General features: G+C 36.2%; 1 protein-coding gene across 1 annotated transcript; it reads left to right on the forward strand.

Moving 5' to 3' along the window:
* The first annotated feature begins 4,692 nt into the window (after window positions 1-4,692).
* scrt (scratch) lies at window positions 4,693-13,170 on the forward strand. Its single transcript, XM_073980499.1, has 2 exons — window positions 4,693-6,051; window positions 11,535-13,170. Exons 1-2 carry the CDS (start codon window positions 5,601-5,603, stop codon window positions 13,064-13,066), a joined length of 1,983 nt encoding a protein of 660 aa, XP_073836600.1. The 5' UTR covers window positions 4,693-5,600; the 3' UTR covers window positions 13,067-13,170.
* Window positions 13,171-13,864: the final 694 nt, after the last annotated feature.

Here is a 13,864-nt window from a genome sequence, read left to right on the forward strand (position 1 = left end):
AATGCATGACACTTCCAATTTTTGTCAAAGGGAGAATGTCAAGAATAAACGCGGTTAAGGTATATGTTAAAAATCGAGGATGATTCAATAAATTTAATTTTTTTGGTTTATATTTTGAGAATAATTTATTGTTGTTTCTATATGTCTTTTATTAATCGGAACAGAGAAAACATTAACTAATTTCAAATGTTTCTATTGTAAAAATGTATGTTTAAAGTCCATTTTCGTCCATATTCATTTTTGTAGATTTTTTAATGTTCGATTGGTCACTTTTTTAAATGTCTCCGCTTTACCAGCGAGCATCGATTAAGGACCACATTTTCATTTCTTATAACTGGTATGAATGCAAAAAAAGAGATGACAATCCAAAAAGTAACCATTCGGAAAATTGATGATCCCTTTTCCGGATATTTTCCTTGTAGTATAGATGTTTTGCAAAGATATTTCGATTATCGCTGGACTAATGACTTTGGCGGCTGTATGTCGTCCATCTTATACTGCCTTTTAAATGATATTTTCTTATTTTGATCTGGTGTAATTTCCATGATAATTATATACAAACATATATATTTTTACTGAAATTGGGTATTTGTATAAGTTGTATCAGGAGATTCCTCTTCCTCGTAATTTCGGGGTTGGGACTTTCAACGACTTTGGTAGCTACGGACTTTATTCAAGGACTTTTACTTTTCTTAGTAAATATTTAAACACATAATTTTTACTTATTAAATAATTTATAATTGTTTCTATATGTCTTTTATTGTTGTTTCTATATGTCTTTTATTAATTGGAACAGCTAAAACGTTAATTAATTTCAAATGTTTCTATTGTAAAATTTTATGTTTAAAGTCCATTTTCGAGAACCGTAGCTGTTTCAAGTCCTTATTCAGTATACCCTCAGCCTTTAGGCTAAAGAGGGTATTTACACTTTGATACGACCAAAAATGTGCCTCATCGAAATAATGGTTTTAGACCCCAAGTATGTTTGTACGATATCCGTTTCAGACAATTTTGAGTCGATCTAGCAATGTCCGTCCGTCTGTCTGTCTGTCTGTCGGTCTGTCTGGCTGGCTGGTGCGCACGATAACTCTCGAACGGATCAATCGATTCGGTTCAAATTTTGGGTATCGAAATATTTTGTCCAGATTTGATTTAAGTTCGAAGATGGGCCATATCGGTTCACTCCTTCAGGTACCTCCTCCACAAAAGTTCAAAAATGTTCGGAAAAATTGTCCGCACGATAACTCTTGAAGGGAGTAACCGATTTGGTCTATATTTTGCATATCGTAAACGTTCTACAAAAGGAAGATGAGGTTCCATTATGGTCTCAATCGGCCCACTCCTTCGAGTACCTCCCACACAAAATTTCGGAAAAGTGCAGTTTAGGGCCATCTCTCGAATCACTGTGATTTTTGTTTTAGCAACTTGTATTCACTGCCCTCCATACGACGGTTCATGTTTCATTAGGGGCAAGTCCATACTTCCTGGGAAAATAGCCCGAAAGTTGTAAAAAACCCCTATGACACCGTGTGAGGTGGTTGGAACGCAAGATAACACTAGAACGGATCTGGCGATTCGGTCCAAAATTTGGCCTTAGTAATATTTTGTCCAAACATAGTCTAAGCTTGAAGATAAGCCATATCGGTCCACTCCCTCATGTACCTACCCCACAAAAGTTCAAAAATGTTCGTAAAATTTGTTCATACGGGAACTCTTAAAGGGAGAGGCCGAATTGGTAAATACTTTACATATCCTAATATATCTACTAGATATACATCAGGTTCAAATATGGACTATATTTGTCCAATCCATCCGGTACCTCCCACACAAAATTTCGGATAAGTTCACTTTAAGACCTGCTATCGAATCACTTTGATTTTTGTTGAAGCAACTTGCATTCGCTGCCTCAATTACGATGGTAAACGTTTTTTCAGGGGCATGTCCATACTTCTTGAGTAAACATCTCGAAGTGTGTAAATCCCCCATATGACACCACATGTAGTGGCTGAAGATCCACTTCCATAATGGTCAATGTAGATCCATTCCTTTTAGTATCTCCTCCGCAAAACTTTTGATCCCTAATCCTAATGAAGATTTTGGTCGGTTCAAATTCCCAAAATTTATAAAACCCCCAAATACATACGTATTTTTGGAAAAAAATTGTTTCAATATGTACAGGCTGAGGGTATATCTCTGTCGGCAAAGCCGACTGATACTTTTTTACTTGTTTTTGTAGATTTTTTAATGTTCGGTTGGTCACCTTTTTAAATGTCTCCGCTTTACCAGCGAGCATCGATTTAGGACCACATTTTCATTTCTTATAACTGATATGAATGGAAAAAAGTGATGACAATCCGAAAAGTAACAATTCGGAAAATTGATTATTCCGTTTGCGGACATTTTCCTTGTAGTGTAAATGTTTTGCAAAGATATTTCGATTATCGCTGGATTATGTTATACTGTCTTTTAAGGATAATTTCTTATTTTGATCTGGTGTGATTTCGGGTTGGGTGGACTGTTCCTAATTTCCATGATAATTATATACAAACATATACATTTTTACTGAAATTGGGTATTTGTATAAGTTGTATCAGGAGATTCCTCTTCCTCTTGGAACTTTCAACGACTTTGGTACTTACGGACTTTATCGAAGGGCTTTGACTTTTCTCAGTAAATATTTAAGCACATCATTTTTACTTATTAAAATTAATCACCAACAGATTCTTTTATTATGTATGAAAATTCTATTTGAATTCTTTATTTAATATCCTATATTAAAAATTCGAACAACTTTTAAATATTGAAAATATTTTTCCAATTAAGAAAACACTCCAGTTTTGGTGTCGCAATTCTGCCATGTATTTGTCCATACCTGAAGGATATAAAATATTACAAGCGAAATATGAAAGCTTTAATGGATAATTCTACTACTACCCCTTTTTTGGACGTTAAAACCAAAACGAAATAATGACGTTGAATTTAATTATATTACCTTTATTACTTCCTCTAACATTTTTCTTTAAATGTCTAATGACCTAAGCCTGCCGTACCTCGTAAACTAAAGTGCAAACATAAAAGAACATAAAACAAATTCATTTAATTTAAATGTTGCATGTTTTTGAACAACGCGAAACATAAGAAGAACACGAGACGTAAAAAACCAAAAAAAAGGAAAAAAATAAAAACGGAAAAATTATGAGTAACGAAAAGCATGCAACAGTTTTCTTAAAGTTTTTTCCTTAGTTTGAAACAGACCAGCGGGGGAGGAGGGACAAACTTTCTTGGGCGCAAATATGGAAAAAAAGTTTTAATTTAAAAGTTACTCTAGGGAGGAGACAGAGGTCGACAAAAACATAGAAAAAGTACACAGTAGGGAGTTAAGAGGGCGGTAAGCTAAGACTGTCTTCTCTAAGAGTGTTTCGTCTTTGTACTTTGGCAAGAGTTCAGTTCAGAGTTGAGTTGTTTTATGAAGAGAAGAAGTTCCCTCTAGCCAAAATTTAATTGCTTCGCATATACTGACAATTGTTAAGGAATCTCAAGTGTTACATTATTCCCTAAAGGGTTTTAAAAGGACATTACTTTAAGTGTTTCACATGTCACAATGTTTCGTAGGGCGAAAGGAAACAACAACAACAGCGACACGATGTTGTGCTATAAAAGAGGGGAAATAATAACAAAGTTCGATAATTTCTAGCAGAGAAACTTGTTACATCCCATATAAAAATGAGGGGAAATTATGGCCAAGGGAATGTTGTGGTATTTTGGAACAGGACTTGTTAGATTCTTGTTGGCTATAAACTGCGAAATGAAATGCCACAGTCTTGTTAGTTGTTTATGTGAACATGCATAAGCCGGAAAGGGGAAATTTTGCACACCATACGGTTACGGTACACCGTGGCAACGAAACACTCATTCAATTTTGTTGAATGAAATTGTAAATGCAATCAACCCCTCTTTCACTAGAAATGCAACAATTTCTAAATGGCAATGAAAAATTGCATTTCCCCTCACCCGTTGTAAGAAACAACCCCCTACCCAATTAATTGCGAGAGAGTGAAATACTGGGCCAAAAAATGGAATACCATTGAAATGAAACACTCTACTTCCTGATTGTTGCTGCTTTGATTTGAATTTTTATTACCGCAATCATCGCATAAAACAACAATGTAAATACGAGTTATCCTTATGGCCGATTCAATTCCTTTATGTTTTGTTTTGCTTTCATACTCTCTTGCTGACTCGCTCGCTCACTTAATTTACTTTCCACTCACCGCACATGTCCTTTTGTGTTGAACACGTACGTATCCAACAGATACGTACAACACGAATCAACGAAGGGACGAACGAGCGAGTGTACGACCGTCAAAACAACCGTCTGACATTCAAGCTGGCTGTCGGGCTCATTGGCAAGCAGCAGCAACAGTCTGCCTCCCTTAGAGTGTAGCACGAGTTATTCATATCAACAGAGAGTATTGTCCATCTGTCGCACTCAGCAATGCCAATTCGCCCCATGAGTGTGAATTCGCTCTTCGCCTTTTAACCTTAGCATAAGGGTTGATTTACCACTTCTCAGCCAATATGAGCAAAGTTGAGCGGTGTTCCTATGGACGAAACACGTTTCGCTTCCACCATGTTGCTGGCGAAAGAGCACCAAATGTTGTGATTGTCTTTGGATGGCTCTATATAAGGGCTGACACTTAACGTTGGTGTTTTCATTAACCTCCAAGGGTTGCTTACGTTCGGTTCGCATTTCTATACTCTCTATTTCTTATCAATTAAAACTCTTTAAACGGATCCTTAAGTTTTTTATTTCCCTAAAACTCATACACACATCAATCAATCAGTCAACTTTACTTTCCATTTCTAAACTTGAATTTTTTTAACTTAACAAAAATAAAAAAATAACATCTTTAATGTTTTAAAATAAAAATTGTTAAAAAAAACACGAGTATCGGGAAACAACGAAAAATAACAAGTGAAACAGACTGTCGAATCAAAGTAACAACAACATAACAGAAATCAATAACTTCCGGCTTAAATAAAAACATCAATCGAACCTTAAGACGAATAAGAACATTACGCGAGTTCAACTGAATTTTGTGTGAACGAAACGGAAGTGCAAAAAGAAATCCAACAAAAATCGATAAAAATGCAAAACCTCAAGACAAGTGAGAAAACTAACTAAACAAACGAAAAACCAACCAAAAAAAAACCAAACCAGAGGAATATGGTGTAAGAGAGGACCGACCTCCTCCAGATCCTAACAAGAAAATAAAAGCCAAAATATGAAATCCTAAAACTCCCCCAGAACAACACAATAGAATTTCGACGAGCCCTTAACTTTTTTGCCACAACAAAACCACAAAAAAGCAATAACAAAATTAACTAATTCTTATGTTCGAAACCAAAAAGAATTTCCTTTCCAAATCAAAGTTTTGAAATTTTAAGTTTACTGAAAATAAAAAACTTTTGCTCGTGCGAAAACAAAAATACCGGAAACGCAAATCTCTGTAACTTCCCTAGATCCAAACTGTGGAATCACCAACAACAACAACGCAAACATTTCATTTCATTAAATCTATAACTCTTAACCTAACAAAATGCCACGCTGTCTAATGGCCAAAAAGTGGAAAGCTTATCCTTGGCCAGATCGTGCTGAGGATAAAAATTCCACTAACAGTAATTCATCGACCAGCACCTGCGATACCATTGCTAGTTTGCCAGAAGTTAGCATACAATTGGTGGAAAAGAAAGTGGAACCGAAATCAAGACGTTCCACCATCGATGAAGATGAAGAAATCGATGTTGTGGGTGATAATGTTTTGGCTAATGCAGCCACGGCAACGGTCATAATAAAATCAAGCGACTTGAAATTATCCTCATCGTCTGCATCATCGGCATCGTCGTCAACAAATCAAAGCAATAGCGAAACATCAACTGCAACGGCTACATGTTGGGGTCCCTCATCGCCAACGGCTGGTGCCACGGCACCCAGTCCACCGCCTCATTCACCAGAAGCAGCTACACGTGGTACCACAAATTTGTATAATGGTAAGTTTGAATTAGGGTCTAGGAATTATAGAAATTTTTGGAGAAGTGGTGATACTTGGAGGATTCAAATGGGGAATTTTGAAAATTTTAACTTTGATAAAAGGGTATATAGTTGTGGGATATAGGACTTTGGGGCAATGTAGAAGAGTACTATATGTTTAATATTAGAAATTCTGAAGAAATTATTTGTTGGTTTGAGATAATTTATTCCTAATGCCAATTTTTTCGCGTTGTGCATTCGCTGAGAATGACGTGTGCTTAGATTCAGCTCAAAATAATATTTTTATGCCAAATAAATTTTTTACCGTAAATCCCTATAATTTTCCTTTAATTTGTCTTGTAAAAAAGCTTTTAGGTTTTAGTGCAAAACAACATTGTGGGAATAATTCATACATATATCGGAGAAGACTACACTTTCGTATCACGTTACAGATCCTCATCAGTGTACTTAGATGTGTGCTTATTGATAGTTAATTTATGGCAATTGTACATTCTACTAAAAATTATTTAAAATATTGTAATACACTCTTCGGATGTTGTTCATATGAATAGATTCGTATACAGACATCTTTTACATATCAAGGATTAAAAGCCTTTATTAAAGACTTGGTTGGCATAAATAAACATAAGTATAATAATATATTATTAAAGACTTATCCCTTAATTATAAATTTATAAACCTCCACAATGCCACCTGTTCAAGCCCCACACATATGACTTGAGCCAATAATTTCATATTAATAATAACACCCATGTGTCATTACCAAGCATAGGCCTAGAATAGCAAACAATAGAACAACATTAGAACCCGACAAGATAATGTTAATAATGTAGGTAATTTTGTTGTTATATATTAACAAAACTCATGCACACATATTTACGTACATATAAAATAAATAATAATATTATGATGATTCTCACTTAAAACCAAAGTTAATTACAATGAAATGACCCAAAGGTTAATCAAAAAAAAAAAAAAACTAAACAAGGAAAGAGCAAAGTAAACCTCAGACCAAAATCCAATTCAGGCAGTAAGGCATTGTTAAAGTTTACTAACTTGGCTACCAACAAATGACTTTACTGGCTGACATAATACAAATACACAAACCAAGAATAACAGAAAATACCAAAACAAATGGAAACATATTAAACTTAAAGTCATTAAGGAAACGGAAAGGACAAGTTGAAGTAAAAAAACAACGAAAAACAAAAACCACACTTAAACAATACCCTCCTTACCCACCCATATTGAATTGTTGGGCATCTTTCTTCAGACCTAAATTCTTTGTAAATAAATGAAAATGTTTTTCGTTGCTCAGAAGTTGTTGGTAGCAGCCAAAAGAAAAGTCATTAAGTTTAAATTAGGGAAAATGTGTAGCAAAGCCAACATAAATACCCTGATAAATTAATGTTAGACATTGAGCTTTGTTAGGTTATAAATGAGCTGAAACAACAACTTGAAAAATAAGTTGGAAGATTAAGCATTTTGTTTTGTTTTTGGAAAATTAACACCTGGAATGTTAAGAGATTTTTTTTAATTTTAAAACAAATCATTGATTTTTCACAGATATCCGGTTTACATGATTTGAATTTGTAATAGAAAAACTTCTAATGATTTTTCTAGGCCAAACGATTTTGTTTTAGAATTTTTGTTTTTAATTTTTAGTTAACAGGATAATATTTTTTTAATTTGTTCAAATGAAAATTTCAACATTTCATTTGAACAAATTAAAAAAATATTATCCTGTTAACTGAAAATTAGAAATTTAGAAATTTTTAGAAAAATAATAGTATTTTTCTCTAAGACGATCCAAATCCAAATTTGTAGTATCACCAAATGTCTCTTCTTGTAAAATATATTTTTCCACAACCAGAAGTTTGATTGAACCGTTTTAGAGAAACAGGCCTTAAGTTTTTCTCAGTTGAACTTAGTGGTCTTTTTGAATATATTTCTTCTCATCAATAAATTCTATTCAAACTTTAATGTTGACGATTTTTATAGTTCCCCATCATAATCGTTATTTTATTTAAATTTAATTTTTTCTGTCCTCTTGTTTTACTGGCACTTTCTTTCATGTACGTGCCGTTATAAGGCCTTTGTATTAGCAACCACCCACAAATTTTCTAAAGACCCCCCAGCCTCATCATTTAATACACTTGATTTCCATCTGAAAAATGTCGTGTTTTAAGTTTTGTTGGTTGCTTGTTTCTTTTCGTTTTATTGTTGTCTTACGAAAAAACAAACACGCATATCCGTTTCCGCTTGCCAGGCAAGTAAAAGGGGAGCCAAATTCTGGCCCACCATTTTGTTACTAAAAAAACAGAAAACGAAATTGTTTTGCATTGCCCAACATTATTTGCCATGTTTTTTTGTATTATTTCATTGTCGATAACAGCAGCAAAGAACGTGTTTGTTTTCTCTTTCAATATTTCTCTATGGCTTAAACCTTAAAGGCATTTAACTCGTTTCAAATTTATAATGTTCTGTTCTTCTTAAATGTTTTGACAAATTTCTATTGGAAAATATGTTCTGATCTTTGGCAATATCCATTGCTATCCTTGGGCTGTTTTCCGGCTTTTTGTATCAAGGGTGTGGAACTTAACTGCCTTTTTTGTGTTGTGTAGTTTCGCAAACATAGCGGCGGTGGTGGGAGGGATTGAAAGGATTTGGTTATTTGAGCGTAATAATACCGTCGCAAAAACAAATCAACTGTTAATAGAAAAATAAAAAATAGGAAGAAAAACTTGTAACGATGAACTGACACAAACACTACAAGGAACAAGAAAATTGTATTAAGGCAACAACAATTACAACAACAGAAAAAAACAAAAAAATAAATAGAAAAATAACCCATGGCAAAAGGTTGTTGCGTTGTCAGCATGTTGCTTCTCAGACGAAATATTTATCATCAACATCATCATCGTTGCCAGCTTCATTCACCCTTCCATACCATCCATACAAAACAGCAAACTTCCACTTACAAACGTATTTCTATGTATGCTCGAATGTCTGTATTTTATTTGCCAAATTCCTAGGCCTTATTCGCTTTGGTTTTGCAATTTCAAGTGTTGCCTCTGTTTGTTGTTGTTGTTTTATGTCTGCTTAAAGCTTGAATGCTTGACTGCGAGACAGTCTCTAAAACTCAACCATCAACTCTTTCATCACGTTGCTTAGAGTCAGGCAGCCATCCAGTCAGCCAGTTTGTTTGAAATCCACCAAACAGCCCAGCGTGCTGCTGTTAGGCAAAACGGCCTTAGTGTTGAGTTTGTATTTTTTTTAGTTTATATCCTTGTTGTTGTCGTTGCTGCCGCTTATGATAAGTATATGTAGTCCTTTTTATCCTCCCCCTATGTTGTTGGGTAACTGTTGCTATACAAGCAAACAACCAGCTTCACATCAACAAAAGGCAATGCCAACAATCACGTGAGATATGTGTAGCATACTTATAGGCATAACAGTGGAGAGCAAAAGTGAGACACAGTTTACCGAGAAAAATGTTGATATAGTCCTTCACTTGATTGTCAGTAAAAGTTTTATTTAAAGTATCCATTGTTATGAAACTTTACAAGGAAAACATAAATCTCTCACAGATATAAATAAATGGGAAATACAATTAAATTTAATTTTTCTACTAAGAAGCATATCCAAAGGAATTCAGAAACATTTCCTTTTCTCATATTTATCTCTCACTCTCGTTTAAGCCCTCTCAACTTGTGCATTTTTCAATTTGACGTTATTATTTTTTTATTCTATTTCCTAAAACTATTTAATTTTCCAAAAAACACAAAAGTTGTTGGATTTTTGCTGAGTTAAAACTGTGAGGATATGACCCAGAATGTGACACATGTCACCAACATACATCTTCATAACACAACCTTTTTTGTTGGTTTGGCGGCTTGGTATTGTGATGCAACTGAGCCAACCAAGCGTCTGGGTTTAATTAAAAATCCACACACACACACGTCTAACGTCATACTGAATATGATGGAGGATTTACCTAGCCAAAAGCTAGACGATTTGAGTCTATAGGCTGACACTTTTTTCCTTGCCACATTTTACATGAATCAAAGAGACATTATTATTGAATGAGTTGTATAAAGATTTAGGACATGTAGTTGCGCTTTTTTTGTTTTCACTCTTATCTGTTTATCTATTGCTTGGTATTGCAGCCAGACAGACAGCCATTGTTGCTGTTAGAGGTTGGCCTTAAAAACTCACTGGTTATGTTTTTGTTTACCTCATTTTAAAGGTTTCTCATTTATTTAAGTTTGCTTTCGTCTTCTTTATGAACACATTATGTACGCATTGAATTTGCCATTCTCTAGTTTAAAGTTTCCTTCATTGCAATGGGTTTTTGCATCCATCGTTGAGTTTGGCTAAAAACTTCGGCCAAAAACTTAGTTGGCTGGGGGAATAGAAATATTTTGTATTCCGTATTAAAAACCAAAGCCAAGTACCGAGGGACCTAAAGTACACACCCTGCCGTAACTGCACACTCGCACACACACACAACACATGCACACCGACAAACAAGGACACAGACACCCTGGTTACTCTTGAAACATTTTTGAGGAGTTTTATTTTTACAGCCAACCCAGTGTTGGTCTTGTCGAGTCTTTTTGGCCTTTTGGGAGGGTATGGCGCGTACGGAGTACTGCAATGCGACATTTTTAATGTTTTACATTTTCACAGTTTTCCATAGCTTCTCTATGGTTTATTTTTTGCAAGCCTACATAGCCCTTTTTGCAGGAAGCACCTCGGCATTTATGTATACAGTTGATATAGTTGGTATGTGTATCTTTTCGGTCTACGCCTCCACTAGAACCTTTACGTTGTTCGTACGCCTCCATGCAACATATCAAACAAAGTTGGCTTGCACACCACCATCTAAGGCGTCTATAACGTGGCTTATATACCGAAAAAAGAAAAAGTTTTATGTTGCTAATTCAACACGTTTCCTACTTGTTGGTATTTCAGATACATCCAACATTTTACTACACCCCCCGCCTGTCTACCACATTTTTGCCATTTGCTGTTATGTTGGTTAAAAGAAATTCGTATCGCTGTATCCGTATCCGCTTTTATCGCAGTCCTTGTCTGCAACTAAAACTAATATGCTTGGTTACACATGTCTGGCATTAGGCTTTTAGCTTAAATAGTTTCATTTACCATGTTTACACACATGTATGTAGTACGATATGTGCATGTAGGCTATATGTTTATGGCCATGTAGAAGATAAAAAGCTTTTACTTTATAAGGCCACCACACACACACTCTGATATATTTAACGGATGTCCTTGTGTTTATGAAACAGGAATAGGAAATGATAGCAATAAGAAGAGTCTAGCATGGCAAGAAGATTAACTACAAGATATCATATTACCTCCCTTCTCCCCTGCTAAACACTCACTTGTAGCTTTCGCTTTGGTAGTGTAACATAATTAAATAGCTTCGTTTTCTTTCTTTTTGGTTTCTTTAAAGGTTACAATCATGAGGTACCTAACGCTTTACACTACACTGCGTACCTGCCTCGTTTGGAAAATGAAGTTACCGTCATCACCAGCACCTCCAGCATGCAACAGCAGCAGCAATCGCATCAACATCCTTTCAACTATCAAACACCTCCGCCCTCGAATGCATCGTCGCCTTCATCGTCACCCTCCAGTCGCAGCAGCAGTTTATCTTGTGAACGTCTTAGTCCGCCCATAATTCGCATTAAAACGGAAACTCAAGATGATGTGGATTCGAGCAGTACGGAATCACGCAAATGCTATAGCAGCACTGGTGCTGCACTGTCGTTACCGCCCAAAAAGAAAGACATCTATCGGCCGTATTCATTGGACGATAGACCATCGGCGGAACGTTTACGTTTGCGAGTGCCAGCCGAGGAAGATTTGCATGCTGCCCATGCTATTCTTGATTTAAGCGCCTCAACAGCCTTCCATCCGCCAACACAACCTCATCAGTTGCAACAGCAACATCATCATCAACACCATGTCCATCATCAACACCTGAGCCATCACCAGCCTTTGCATCCATTGCATCACATTACCCAGGCCATACAACTGCAGCAGCAGCAACAACAACAGGCAACAGCGCAACCTTCAATAGCTGATTTGGCTGCTGCCGCCATTGTGGCCAACGAACAACGTCCCCGTTCCAATTCTTCCATGCACAGCATGCAAAGCAATTCAGACAGTGAACGCCAGCCTAGTTCACCGGCCAGTTCGGTACAGAATGAAAACAACAATACCACAAATCAGTTTCCTACATCAACAACTGGTGCGACAAGCAAAACCGTGGCCTACACCTATGAAGCTTTCTTTGTGAGCGATGGTCGTTCCAAACGCAAAAACATTACCGACCCGGTAGTAGCCTTACAGCAGGAACAACAAAAGGCCAAATACACTTGCAGTGAGTGCGGCAAACAATATGCCACCTCCAGCAATTTGTCACGCCACAAGCAAACACACAGATCGTTGGACTCTCAATCGGCCAAGAAGTGTCATACCTGTGGCAAGGCTTATGTATCCATGCCAGCTCTGGCCATGCATGTCTTAACGCACAAACTTTCCCACAGCTGTGGTGTGTGCGGTAAACTTTTCTCCCGTCCTTGGTTGTTGCAGGGCCATCTGCGTTCACACACTGGCGAAAAGCCCTACGGCTGTGCCCACTGTGGCAAGGCGTTCGCGGATCGTTCCAACCTAAGGGCCCACATGCAAACGCACTCAATCGACAAGAATTTCGAATGCAAACGCTGCCACAAATCATTCGCATTGAAATCGTACCTCAACAAACACTTGGAGTCGGCGTGCCTAAAGGATGAGGCGGATATGCAGTTCGACAGCACCAGTGACAGTGGTGGCATGACTTCTCCTACTCCTACTGAGGACTATAATCCTCCCAACTACCATCACCAGCAACAGGCACAAAATGCTTTTAAGATAAGTCACATACCACAGCCAGTACCAGCAGCGGCTGTGGTAAAAGTAGAGGCCACATTTGCGGGTTGAAAACCGCAAGAAAAGTAACAAAGTATTGTAAGTAGTTTTAAAGCTAAAACAAAACAAAAAAAGAACAAAAACACAAAAACCAACAACAACAAAAACAACGAAAATTTACAAAGATAACAAAACCAAGAAAATAGGTTACGATTTTGTTTAACAAAACATGTTTGCAATTTTCTTTAAAAAAAATTCAAAAAAAAGTAATATGACAATATTTACATTTACATGCAAAAAAATTTAACCAAAAATACCACATCAATAGTTGTTATGCTATATATGAATAATTTTTCTATAATTAATTTAATTTATTAACCTCAATTAAGTTTTAGTTTAATAATTTTGTGTACACTCACGACATCGCAATACGTCCATTTCAGTTTAAGCAAAAACATCCAGAACTCAATGTTTTGTCCAAAATGGGCAGGACATAAATCATAGGATCTCTTATAATTTGTATAGTATTTTTAGAATTTATTCAAATACTACCCCACTCACAGACACACACACTTTGTCTCTAGTCAAATTACTTACTCTCTCTCACCGTCATCATTATCACTCATTGTTCGTTACCTAGCCATTGAAACATTTCAATCATCGCATCATCTCACACTCTCACTTAGGCTTAATTCTCATCTCATCACTGCTCATTTTTCTTGTATTCTACCTTAAAAGCAATACTCTTAAGCAAAAGTGTTCTTAGCAAACCAACCAACAACGATGAACATTGAAATTGTGAAGCAAAGAAAAACTTGAATCAACGAAAAGCAAAGTTTCTCAAACAACGAATTAGGCCATAAGTCCAAA

Source organism: Musca autumnalis, unplaced genomic scaffold (genome assembly GCF_047663935.1).
Source record: "Musca autumnalis isolate F117 unplaced genomic scaffold, ASM4766393v1 scaffold_4, whole genome shotgun sequence".
Lineage (NCBI taxonomy): Eukaryota > Metazoa > Arthropoda > Insecta > Diptera > Muscidae > Musca > Musca autumnalis.